Source organism: Triticum aestivum, chromosome 5A (assembly GCF_018294505.1).
Source record: "Triticum aestivum cultivar Chinese Spring chromosome 5A, IWGSC CS RefSeq v2.1, whole genome shotgun sequence".
NCBI classification, from domain to species: domain Eukaryota; kingdom Viridiplantae; phylum Streptophyta; class Magnoliopsida; order Poales; family Poaceae; genus Triticum; species Triticum aestivum.
In genome coordinates, this window is record NC_057806.1 from 635,292,368 (window position 1) to 635,306,027 (window position 13,660).

Below are 13,660 nucleotides of genomic sequence, written 5' to 3' on the forward strand. Positions count from 1 at the left end.
GCGCGTGCGTGCTTCGATGCGCGGCGCTTCGTCGAGCTGGCCGGACCGCAGAAATCTCCGGAGCCGGAGCCGAAGGAGGCGACGAAATGCTGCTGCTACGGCTGCGTCCTCGGAGGCAGCAGCTGCCCTTGCCGACCTCACCAACCTCCGGCGTCCGCCATGAGCTCCGCGCAGGACCCCATCTACATCGTCCGGGAGGAGATCCAGGGCTGGGTAATCCCCCCATCCCCGTCCGCCCTCCCTCCCTCCCTGTGCCCCTTTCTCTTCCTCTAGTTGCGAATTTTGGTATGTTGTCGCTGTTTATTTGGCTACGCCGTGGCGTACTGTCAGCTGAAAATTGTTTCTTTATTTTCTACTCCAGTATTGTATGGAGTAGTATATAAGGACGTCTTACTGTAGTATGGCTGAGGCAGTGACCAGCTTGGTAGTTAGTACTAGCTGAGAAAAATTATGATGCTGGCTAGGAGCAAAAAAATTATAGGCTTAGTTGTTGTATTGGTTCTGTTGTTGTATGGGTATATATGCATAGATATGTAACATGTGGGTTCCAAGCATGCTTCCAAGAAAAAGTAAAATTTTATATACAAATTAAACATTATACATCTGTCGTTCTTGTGGAATGCAAGTTATTTTAGGTAGTAAGAGTGTGCAGGGCAGGTTATCAAGTGCACAACTGCTAGTTTGTTTACTAGCTCTGTCCTATTGGGATATGTATATGTATGTGTGGATTTTAAGCATGGTTCCTATATATGTGATAAGTGCATACCATTGCAACTCCTCTTTGTCTTGTATTATAAGGCCATTTGATTGAATGCTTGAAAAGATGAGTAGATAAAGTGAATGTGCTTATAAGTCTCATGTAGTTTCAGAAATACATGCATTTATCTGCCATGCTCTATTTTTCCTGAGGATAAAACTCCTCTGTAATTCTTAAAACTCTCCCATAGTATCACAAACATATTGCATCGTCAGCCTGCATGTATCATCTGTATTCTTCTATTGGTCCTGAGGATAAAGCTCCTATGCATTGCTTAAAAGAATGGGAGTTTGTGAGGGATGTTCTATAGAGCTCTGCAACAACTATTCTTTGTCTGATAATCTATGTCCTCTTATCGTTGAGAAAGTCGAGTAGTTACAGTACGTGTGCTGCTACGTCGCTTGTAGTTTTAGGAACACCTGGATTTTTCTGTCCTATTCTGTTAATCCTGAAGATAAAACTCATATGTATATGTTGCTTAACTGTACCGTAGCTTCAGAAACATATTGCGTCATCAAACTGCATGTATTTGTGTTCTTCTTCTGATCATAAGGATAAAGATCATCTTTATTTCGCAGATCGGTAAGCTGCAGACTACGTTCTATCACTGGGAGCAAGTTTCTTCAAACAACAGAGAATATGTTCATCTGACAATATCATCGCTGGGAGCAAGTTTCTTCAAACCTGATTACTTTGTCATCAGGCTGGCTGATTGCATCCAACTCAAAGAGTTCCACATTTCTAACTTGAGGGTTCCACTTGCACATGATGGCCCCACAACTCCTTATGGCAAGCAGTTTCCTGCAGCTGACAACAAGGTAAGCAAACATCCTGTTCAGTTCCTGGAGCGTATAAATGTGCTACTTTTCATCTCTCAAATGAGCCACGCACTTGGCAGTTGCTTTGTTCATCCAAAAATGTGATGTACCATTTTACTTTGAGTGAAAATGGAGTGGTGCCTTCCTGCACAGCATACTTTGAGTGAATGTTGAATATTGTGTGCACTTGTGTATTAGATGTTGGTTGATGAATGCCTGGGTGTATCACTGCTTGTTCCATGCCCTCTTGGTAGTGGGTTCTCGGTAGGACTATAGAGCTGATAGTTTTCTACTATGCATCCCCATTTATGAGTTATGCATAATAAGAATTACAATTTACTGCAATTCACAAGTTTTGAATTCTTCAATCTTAATTGTTCAATGATGATAGCTATCTTGCACCGTACTATAAAATCATGGATCGGCAACTAGCTGATTGTCAATCCGTTCTTGCTAGATGTGTTGTTGTTTTTCTTCTTCAAAGATAAGAAACATGTCGTCTTATCATGTTGTACTAGTTCCTGAAGTGTAATATAAGATGGTGGCATTAGATGTGTGTTCTAACTTGTGACTAGATGGATACATGCAGCTAGCTAATATGAGAATGTTATATGCATGGTTTCCTATTAAACCTAAAGTTCTGCAGCAGTTTTTCATTGTTATGAGAATTTTATATTCATGAATTCACACTATTATGTTTCTAACTTTCCATAATTTATTATTTGCATATGCTGGCCTTCATTCTTCAATAGTTGGGTTCATAGGAGCTTTACGAAGAAGAATCCCGAAGGAAAACCACACCCAGCAATGCGTTTTAGCTCACTGCAGCTAGTTATGTGTTGTATATTTAGTTGTATTCTATAGTTGAATACCAGATATGTACTATGTATCATTGTAATGTACTTTGCTTGGCTGTTGTATGAAATATTATGCCTTATTGGCTCTTTGAATCAAATTATCTAATTGCACAAATATAGAACTGACGTGTGGTACCCAAACAATAGTTCTGGTAATTGGTTCCCATTTGACTATTGGGACCTACTTTAAAATGGAAAAGAAACAAAAGAAAACTAACAAGTGGGCTCGAAAAAGGCCGAGGCCCAAAAAATGTGGACTGTAAAACATTGTGGCCCAAAAAATATAAGTCTGTTGGGCTTGGCCCATTTATTTTATCCAAATTGAAAGAAAAAAACAACAAATGGGCTGAATTAATGTGCTCGGCCCATATAAAACACTGAATTAGACCGGGCTGAATCTTATCAATGACCTTTTCAATTGGTCGCAATTTTGCCACGTCAGATTGCCACGTCGAATCCGACGTGCCCTGGGCAAAGAGCCAGCGACCAAAACAGAAGGTCATAGAATCAATGACCTTTTGTTTTGGTTGTGGAATTCCATGACCTTCTCACAAAGAAGGTCGTTAATTTCAGTTTACGACTGCCAGCTTTTGACCATCTGTTTTTGGTCAAAAAAAGGTCGCAAATGAAAAACAATGACCTTTCAGTGACCAATAGTGATGGTCGCAAGTTGACATATTTCTTGTAGTGAGTATTAAGTTAAAAACAGAGTAACGCCTTAAGCAAGATGACATGATGTAGAGGGATAAACTCATGCAATATGATGAAAACCCCATCTTGTTACCTCGATGGCAACAATACAATACATGCCTTGCTGCCCCTACTGTCACTGGGAAAGGACACCGCAAGATTGAACCCAAAGCTAAGCACTTCTCCCATTGCAAGAAAGATCAATCTAGTAGGCCAAACCAAACTGATAATTCAAAGAGACTTGCAAAGATAACCAATCATATATAAAAGAATTCAGAGAAGATTCAAATATTGTTCATAGATAGACTTGATCATAAACCCACAATTCATTGGTCTCAACAAACACACCGCAAAAAGAAGATTACATCGAATAGTTCTCCACAAGAGAGGGGGAGAACATTGTATTGAGACCCAAAAAGAGAGAAGAAGCCATCTAGATAATAACTATGGACCCATAGGTCTGAGGTAAACCACTCACACTTCATCGGAGGGGCTATGGTGTTGATGTAGAAGCCTTCCGTGATCGATGCCCCCTCCAACGGAGCTCCGGAACAGGCCCCAATATGGGATCTCGTGGATACAGAAAGTTGCGGCGGTGGAATTATGGTTTTGGCTCCATATCTAATCGTTTGGGGGTACGTAGGTATATATAGGAGGAAGGAGTACGTCGGTGGAGCAACAGGGGGCCCCCACGAGGGTGGAGGGCGCGCCTAGGGTGGTAGGCACGCCCCCCTACCTCGTGGCCTCCTCTTTTGTGTCTTGACGTAGGGTCTAAGTCTCCTGGGTCTTGTTCGTTGAGGAAATCATGTTCCCGATGGTTTCATTCCGTTTGGACTCCGTTTGATATTCCTTTTCTTTGAAATCCTAAAACAGGCAAAAAAAACAATTTTGGGCTGGGCCTCCGGTTAATAGGTTAGTCACAAAAATAATATAAAAGTGGATAATAAAGCCCAATAATGTCCAAAATAGTAGATAATATAGCATGGAGCAATCAGAAATTATAGATACGTTGGAGACGTATCAAGCATCCCCAAACTTAATTCATGCTCGTCCTCGAGTAGGTAAATGATAAAAACAGAATTTTTGATGCGGAGTGCTACTTGGCATAATTTTAATGTAATTCTTCTTAATTGTGGTATGAATATTCAGATCCGAAAGATTCAAGACAAAATTTCATATCAACATAAAAATAATAATACTTCAAGCATACTAACAAAACAATTATGTCTTCTCAAAATAACATGGCCAAAGAAAGTTATCCCGACAAAATCATATAGTCTGGCTATGCTCTATCTTCACCACACAAAGTATTTAAATCATGCACAACCCCGATGACAAGCCACGCAATTGTTTCATACTTTTGACATTCTCAAAACTTTTTCAATCTTCACACTATACATGAGCGTGAGCCATGGATATAGCACTATAGGTGGAATAGAATGGTGGTTGTGGAGAAGACAAAAAGGGAGAAGATAGTCTCACATCAACTAGGCGTATCAACGAGCTATGGAGATGCCCATCAATAGATATCAATGTGAGTGAGTAGGGATTGCCATGCAACGGATGCACTAGAGCTATAAGTATATAAGCCACCGTTCATATCTTCTCCCTTTTTGTCTTTCCACAACCACGATTCTATTCCACATATAGTGCTTTGTCCATGGCTCACGCTCATGTATTGCGTGAAGATTGAAAAAGTTTGAGAACACCAAAAGTATGAAACAATTGCTTGGCTTGTCATCGGGGTTGTGCATGATTTAAATACTTTGTGTGGTGAAGATGGAGCATAGCCAGACTATATGATTTTGTAGGGATAACTTTCTTTGGCCATGTTATTTTGAAGAGACACAATTGCTTAGTTAGTATTCTCGAAGTATTATTATTTCTATGTCAATATTGAACTTTTATCTTGAATCTTTTGGATCTGAATATTCATACCACAATTAAGAGAATTACATTGAAATTATGCCAAGTAGCATTCCACATCAAATATTCTGTTTTTATCATTTACCTACTCGAGGACGAGTAGGAATTAAGCTTGGGGATGCTTGATACGTCTCCAACGTATCTATAATTTGTTTATTGTTCCATGCTATATTATATCCTGTTTTGGACATTATTGGGCTTTATTATACACTTTTATACTACTTTTGGTACTAACCTATTAACCGGAGGCCCAGCCCAGAATTGTTGTTTTTTTTGCCTATTTTAGGGTTTCACAGAAAAAGAATATCAAACGGAGTCCAAACGGAATGAAACCTTCGGGAATGTGATTTTCGAAACGAACATGATCCAGAGGACTTGGACCCTACGTCAAGCAATCAACCAGGAAGGCACGAGGTAGGGGGCGCGCCTACCCCCCCTAGGCGCGCCCTCCACCCTCGTGGGGCCCACGTTGCTCCACCGACGTACTCCTTCCTCCTATATATACCTACGTACCCCCAAACTACCAGATACGGAGCCAAAACCCTAATTCCACCGTCGTAACTTTCTATATCCACGAGATCCCATCTCGGGGCCTTTTTCGGAGCTCCGCCGGAGGGGGTATCGATCACGGAGGGCTTCTACATCAACACCATAGCCCCTCCGATGAAGTGTGAGTAGTTTACTTCAGACCTACGGGTCCATAGTTATTAGCTAGATGACTTCTCCTCTCTTTTTGGATCTTAATACAAAGTTCTCCCCCTCTCTTGTGGAGATCTATTCGATGTAATCTTCTTTTGCGGTGTGTTTGTTGAGACCGATGAATTGTGGGTTTATGATCAAGTTTATCTATGAACAATATTTGAATCTTCTTTGAATTCTTTTATATATGATTGGTTATCTTTGCAAGTCTCTTTGAATTATCAGTTTGATTTGGCCTACTAGATTGATCTTTCTTGCAATGGGAGAAGTGCTTAGCTTTGGGTTCAATCTTGCGGTGTCCTTTCCTAGCGACAATAAGGGCAGCAAGGCACGTATTGTATTGTTGCCATCGAGGATAACAATATGGGGTTTATATCATATTGCATGAGTTTATCCCTCTACATCATGTCATCTTGCTTAAAGTGTTACTCTGTTCTCTTGAACTTAATACTCTAGATGCATGCTGGATAGCGGTCGATGTGTGGAGTAATAGTAGTAGATGCATGCAGAAGTCGGTCTACTTGTCTCGGACGTGATGCCTATATACATGATCATACCTAGATATTTTCATAACTATGGTCAATTCTGTCAATTGCTCAACAGTAATTTGTTTACCCACCGTAATACTTATGCTCTCGAGAGAAGCCTCTAGTGAAACCTATGCCCCCCTGGTCTATTTTCCATCATATTAATCTTCCAATACTTAGTTATTTTTTTGCCATTTATTTTACCTGCATCTTTATTTCACTTTATCATAAAAATACCAAAAATATTATCTTATCATGTCTATCAGATCTCACTCTCGTAGGTGACCGTGAAGGGATTGACAACCCCTTTATCGCGTTGGTTGCGAGGAGTTTATTTGTTCGTGTAGGTGCGAGGGACTCGTGCGTGGCCTCCTATTGGATTGATACCTTGGTTCTCAAAAACTGAGGGAAATACTTACGCTGCTCTGCTGCATCACCCTTTCCTCTTTAAGGGAAAACCAACGCAGTGCTCAAAAGGTAGCAATTACATCCAATATTATGCGTAGTCATTTGATCTAAGGTTGAATAATTTAAATATTCTTTTTTGTCATGAATGAACCGATGAGCCGGCGGTACAACCGGGGAGTTGCTTGTTCATTTTTTAAACTATGATTAGATGGCCATGGCGAAAGAGCACGCCATAGTTCGCTGCTGAAAACCTACCCACGTTCATGCTAGAGATGAAGGAGGACGGTGTCGACAGTGAAGTGTATGCAGTTTGTGTTGACTCAAGTAATTGATGTCCTCCTGACTTAACTTAATTTGCATTAATAATTATTATTGTGTGTGCTAAGAAGGAAATGCATCGTCTGATTTGTTAAGACATTTGTGTTGAAGCACGTGAAGATGTATGTGACGCGCAAGGAACTACAAGCCAGTGTAGGGAGAGGTTTGTGAAATCGGCATGGTAGAGTGTGATGACCAAGCTCGCCACCTTGGGATTGATGACATTTGCTGTAATAGGTGGGCAAGTGACCACCACCATGATGACATGGAAGAAATGGCAACAAAGATGACTCGTTAGGTATGTGCATGAGTTTGTTTCTCCCGTTGCAACGTAGGGGCATTTGTGCTAGTCAAATAAAACTGATGTAGAAAAATAAAACAAATAAAACAAATAAAAAACCCAGACGGAAGCTTCGCAAAACTGAGCGTAAGTTCCAAAACCAGAGGGAGGACCTTGCCAAAACCGGGCGAAAGCTTCCTACACCGCCGCTAATGAGCCGGCCCGCGTAAAACCTTGTAGTGGGTGATTCTTTCGATATGCATTGCAAATTGGCAAAAAAACCAACAACATGCCTAATACATAGCGTTAAAGAACTTTCATGACTACCATTATTATACAACTTTGAAATGTAGTACTAGTAATGTTCAATTAATATCGATCGGAGGGAGTACATCGTTAGTACTCCCCCCATTCCATATTACTCGTCGCTAATTTAATACAAAGTTGACAAAACTTTCTCTATATTGCATAAATATCAGGAGAATCCACTCTACAGCACTTGCTTCAAAAACCTAGATATCGCGTGATGTTATATCGCCATTCGCCAAACTCCTGGGCTTAGAAATCATGATGCGTAGTCTTAAAAAAAATTGATCATTCATTCGGTTTCAGACAAACTGAATCCGTCAAACAAATGAAGCAACACCAAAGCGTCAGGAACAACAGAGTATTATTAATGAATTAACCTGTTCTCTGCCCAAATCATCATTTACTGACGACAAATGACAGCAAGACATAAGAGGAAATAACCGTCGAATCATCTATTATATATATTGTTCCTGGCATACTATTAGGATTTGAACTGATCATCAGTCTTGCATAACAAAATGTAATCTCAAACTGAATCAGTACCAAGGAAGAAGGTCTGGAGTCCTCATTTGGTTAAACTGAAAGTGAACCAGCCAGACACTTGAAGCAAAATCAAAGAGTAGGGAAGGAACCAAAGATTAACTAATCAGATATAATGTCAGAGCACTAACAAAGGACACAAGCACAAATATATGGTGTCACTGAATCACAAGAATCATCACTACTCAAAGCAGCATCTTTGTCAAAAGTCAAAACAGAGCAAGCAGAGAAGGCTCCCAGAGTTCACAAGACATTCTCACTCACAGTACTGATTGGGGCTAGCCGAGCTCTGGCGGCGGCGGGCCGTTGCGGTGGCAAACACTGCACGCCCTGTTGCCGGTGCCGGAGGGGTGGCCGCAAGCCGGGCAGATCGGTCCCGAACCGACGACCGAGCTCGAGGTGGAACTGGAAGGAGGCCTAATGGCCGCAGCCCGGTACTGCCGCTCACTGGCAGGGACTGGCCCCCCAGGCGCACCCGCGTAGCTGGGGACCGGACTCGGAAGCACGTGGCTGCCGGTCTGCGCGTGCTGCGGAGGCACGTCGCCGGCGACGAAGAGACGGTTGTAGCAATCCACGCACAATGGCACCAAGGGCGACGAGTCCAAAGCCCCCATGATTGGCTCTAGGCAAACACTGCAGCAGTCAGCACTTGGTGCCCTTGTGAGTGGGCCGTCGGCAGCCAGTGCCAGCCCCGCGTAAGAAGGCTGGCCGAGGTCGAGCTGTCGCTGGTGATCAATGGCGATGCCCTGACCCTGCGTCGCGCCGCCGTAGCTGGGGACTGGATGCGGAGGCACGTATCGGATCTCCGGCTGCTGCTGAAGTACGTTGCTGGTGACGGGATTGTTGTAGCAATCCACGCACAATGGCACCAAGCCCCAAACCCCGGTCGTGGGCCTCTTGCAAAGAGTGCACACTGGATGACTGACCGAAGCACCTGTCGCGCTTGCGGAAGTGGTCGCCGAAGAAGGATGCTGACCAATGCGAAGGTCCAAGAGGAAATCAATGAGTTCATGGCGGCAGGACAAGCCCAAATAACGAATGAATGGAAAATAATGCATAGCAATTAGCAAATTACCCCGCCGCCGCCGGAGTGGCCGCGCGGCTGCCCTGTTCCTGTCTGCCTGGGACCGGCGACGTGGTTCTGGGTCTGGCCGGGGAGCGAACCATGGCCGGTCGGCGCGTGGCACTGGTTGGTGAAGGGCGGACGCCCACCGGCTGCAACAGAGACCAAGAAATCGAACTCCGCTGTCAGTGAAGAACCAAGAGACGCACGGATCAGAAAGAATTTTGCGCTTTTCTTGGGAGGGGACTCACCTGGATTGGCCAGCGGCGGCCGGAGCATCCCCTGAGATGGCATCTGTGGCTCCCTCCTATGCGGCTGCGACTGGGAGAATCCCCTGTACCCCGACCCGCCCCCGGCCCCGCGACCGCGAGCAGCTCGTATGCTTTGATCTCTTGGGCACCCACCTCCACCGAACTGGGAAGAGCCGACGGCGTTGCCGTAGCCTGAAGTCACCGCCAACAGCCACGCCATATCCGGCGAAATCCCAGCAATGCCGTCGCCGGCTGCATTCGCCGTAGGCCCTGCAGTCTGGCCCGATCTACCGGCTGTTGGCTCCGTCCGCGCAGCAGCCCGATGCCTTGTCCCGGTAATGTTGTCGCCGGCCTTCCGCTTGCGCGCCATCTTTCCTCAGTGGAACAGCTTCGGAAGAACGGCCAGATGAGACCCTAATAGGGAGGGAGGGGGCGGAAGGATGGAAGCTACAAGAAACAATGGGAGGGGATGTGCCGGGAGTCTATATAGACGACGACAGAGCGTCTCCGGCTGCATGCAACCGATTTCAAGAAGCGAAGAGTCCATGTAGCTTGATGTGGGGCGCGGCTTATTGCGAGGCACACGGCTGGCTCCGGCTCAGTAGGGCGTGTCTCGTCATGGCAAATTCATTTTTACCGGTTCCGGCTCCTACAAATTAGGTGCTGCCATGATGCTAAAAAAAATAAAAAAATAGGTGCTGCCATATGCAAAGTTGTGGGACCATATGCATGCATGCATCATCCCCTCCTCTCTCTCCTCAGCAATGCCAGGGTAATGCGATGCTTTTTGAACTGGGTGGTAACGCATTACGCATGCATGCATCATCCCCTCCTCTCTCTCCTCAGCAAGTCCATGCATTTTATCTTTGTTTGAAATTTCAGATGGCCAATATCTTTAACAGTAATGTTCCATTGTTGGAACTTTTTATATATTTAAATTCCTGAACATATGGTCTTTAGAACTAGCTCAATCTTGAATATCTTTAAGCTAGTTTAATTTTTTGCTATTTTACTCATATTAAAATTTTAATTTCACTCTTTTGAAATTTACATTGTCGAGATTACTGAAATCAGCTAATGAAATGATTGAAATCACTTTTCTAAAAAAAATCATGCATATGAAACCTTTGCCAATGTGAAATATGTTATTGCAAAAATGAAGCACTAGTTATTTAATAAAAACGTGAAGCTGGTAATCTCAATTTTCTTTAAACGAGCGAAATCTTGTTTGCAACTAGTGAAATTGTATTTTTGAAATGATATTTTCTCAAATAAGTGAAATCAGTTCTTTGAAATAAGTGAACCAATTTTTTGAAACGAGTGAGATCTTTTTTTATACACATCACACATTATTCGGTGTGAAATACGTGAAACTTTTTTTATAAATGAGCAAAATATGTTTATTTCAAACATGTGAAATTCTGATTATTTCAAAACTTTTTTATAAATGAGCAGAATCTGTTTAATGAAGTGAGTGCTTTTTTGGAAATAATTGAAATAGGTTTTTGAAATGATTGAAATAAGTTATTTCAAATGAGTGAACTAACTTTTCTTACAAAACGGGTGAAATTGGTCTCTTAATGATTGAAAACAGTTTTTGCAAATGAGTGAATTTATATTCTTAAATGAGTGAAGTTAGTTTTTCAAATGAGTGAAATTATATTCTTAAATGAGTGGAATCAGTTTTTAAACATGTGTGATTATTTTAGATCAAGTGAAATCTGTTATATGAAATGATTAAATTAGTGTTTGAAAGGAACAGAATCAGTTCAAAAATATCGGTGATTTTTTTAAATGCACCAAATCTATCATTTGAAATGACTGAGTTTGTATTTTCTAAATGAGTGAATTGGTATTTTAAATCGGCTGAAATGATTTTTGGAGACGAGTGAAATCTGTTTTTCAATTTAAGTGATATATGTTTTTCAAAATCTGGGAAATTCAAACTAGTTCAAATGTATCCATAATTAATCTTGTTCTGGAGGTCTTCTTGCTATGAATTGAAATATATATATATATATAAAAAAATCAAAATTGGAGTTTTTCTTCCAAAGTTTCTATCATCCAATATTTCATAATGAAACTAAATGAAAGTTTTTTGATGGGGAGATAGAGAATATTTTAACCTGCATGCAACCAGTCTTCTCTGAACATTTTTTCTCTCTCTTGACAAAAGCTGACAATAGCATGCAAAGGATCCACATGTATTATGTGTATTTCAATTATTTAAAAGCATGAATCTAAAAAATGTTAACATAGTATAAGAAATTTCTTAGCGCAGTTTTAGAAAGATGTCAATAAATTTCAGAATATTGTTCGTCCCAATGAAAAATGTTCCCTCGCTTCAGATAAGTGAATGAGAAAATTTAAAATATGTTTATAATTTGTAAAAAAGGAAAATTATTAATGTCAAAAACTGTTTTGTACCATTAAAAAATGGACTTGGAACATAATCAGATTATTCCTGCATTTCAAGAAAATGATAGTGACATTTAAAAAAATTATATACAATGTAAACAATGTTCTCGTAGGTTACAAAAAGTTTATTTCCATTAAAAGATGTAGGTGATATTTTAAAGAAAACAAATTTTGTAGGTTGGAAAATGGTTATTTCCATTTTTGAAAATGTTTATACAATGCAAAAACCACAAGTTCATTTTTATCGGTTTCGACTCCTACCGATGGTCTTGCCACCAATTGGATGCTGCCATATGTAAAGTTGTGGGACCATATGCATGTGTATATGAATGTATTTTGACGCAAAGCTTCTCTTGTACTATTTTTGATTTTAGTCAAATCAATGCCAGGGTAATGCAATACTTTTTGAACAGAGTGGTAACGCATGCATGCTTCATCCCTCCTCTCTCTCTGCCCAACAAGTCCATGCATTTTATCTTTATTTGAAATTTCAGATAGCTAATATCTTTAAAAGTAATGGTCTATTGTTGAAACTTGTTATATATTGAAATTCCTAAACATATTATCTTTAGAACAAGATCAATCTTGAATATGTTTAAGCTAATTTATGTTTTTGCTATTTTAATCATATTAAAAGTTCAATTTCACTCATTTGAATTTATGTTGTCAAGATTACTGACATGAGTTAATGAAATGATTGAAATCGCTTTTCTAAAAAAACAATTCATGCATATGAAACCCTTTTCAGTGTGAAATTTGTTATTTCTAAAATGAAGCACTAGTTATTTAATAAATATGTGAAGCTGATAATCTCGATTTTCTTTAAAGGAGCAAAATCTTGTTCGAAACTAGCAAAATTGTATTTTAATGATATTTTTTCCAATAAGTGAAATCGGTTCTCTGAAATAAGTGAAACCAATGTTTTGAAACAAGTGAGATATTTTTTTTGATACACATCACAAATATTTCTGTGTGAAATACATGAATTTTTTAGTTAGAATTTTTAAACTAGTTATTCCAAACAGACGAAATTCTGATTATGTGAAAACTTTTTTTATTAAATGAACGAAATCTGTTTAATGAAGCGAGTGCTTTTTTGGAAATAAGTAAAATAGGTTTTTGAAATGGTTGAAATTAAGTTATTTCAAACGAGTGAAATATTTTTTCTTGCAAAATGGGTGTAATCGGTCTCTCAATGATTGAAATCAATTTTTTTAGACGAGTGGATATTTATTATTAATTGAGTTAAGTGAATGAAGTTACTTTTCAAATGAGTGAAATTATATTCTTAAATGAGTGAAATCAGATTTTTATCTTGTGTGATTTTCCTCAAGCAAGTGAAATCTGTTATATGAAACGATTAAATCAGTTTTTGAAACGAGTGGATTCAGTCAAAAATATGGGTTGTTTTTTTAAAACGCATGAAATCTATCATTTGAATGAGTGAGTTCATATTTTCTAAATGAGTGAATTGTTATTTTTAATCGGCTCAAAAGATTTTTCGAGATGAGTGAAATCTTCTTTTCTATTTAAGTGATATATGTTTTTTAAAATCTAGGAAATTAAAACTAGTTCAAATGTATCCATAATTGATCTTGTTCTGGAGGCCTTCTCGCTATGAATTCAAATATATATAAAAATCAAAATTGGAGTTTTCATTCAAAAGATTCTATCATCCAATATTTCACAATGAAATTAAATGAAAGTCTTTTGATGCGGAGATAGAGAATATTGTAACAAGCATGCAAATGGTCTTCTCTAAACATTTTTTCTCTCTCATGACAAAAGAAGACAATAGC

General features: G+C 40.0%; 1 protein-coding gene across 1 annotated transcript; it reads right to left on the minus strand.

The window, feature by feature from the left end:
* Positions 1-8,288: 8,288 nt before the first annotated feature.
* Positions 8,289-9,867, minus strand: LOC123108097 (uncharacterized). Its single transcript, XM_044529951.1, has 3 exons — positions 9,444-9,867; positions 9,205-9,344; positions 8,289-9,100 (listed from the first exon to the last, which is right to left on the minus strand). The coding sequence occupies exons 1-3, from the start codon at positions 9,811-9,813 to the stop codon at positions 8,408-8,410; spliced, it is 1,203 nt and encodes a 400-aa protein (XP_044385886.1). The 5' UTR covers positions 9,814-9,867; the 3' UTR covers positions 8,289-8,407.
* Between the last annotated feature and the right edge of the window lie 3,793 nt (positions 9,868-13,660).

What these genes read in the sequence shown, in the direction of transcription:
- LOC123108097 (XM_044529951.1), bottom strand. Translation starts at nt 9,813, where the DNA reads ATGGCGCGCAAGCGGAAGGCCGGCGACAACATTACCGGGACAAGGCAT. An exon ending in GCCGCCGCTGGCCAATCCAG is followed by an intron (nt 9,345 to 9,443) that starts GTGAGTCCCCTC and finishes TCTCTGTTGCAG; the next exon opens with CCGGTGGGCGTCCGCCCTTC. An exon ending in GCCACTCCGGCGGCGGCGGG is followed by an intron (nt 9,101 to 9,204) that starts GTAATTTGCTAA and finishes CGCATTGGTCAG; the next exon opens with CATCCTTCTTCGGCGACCAC.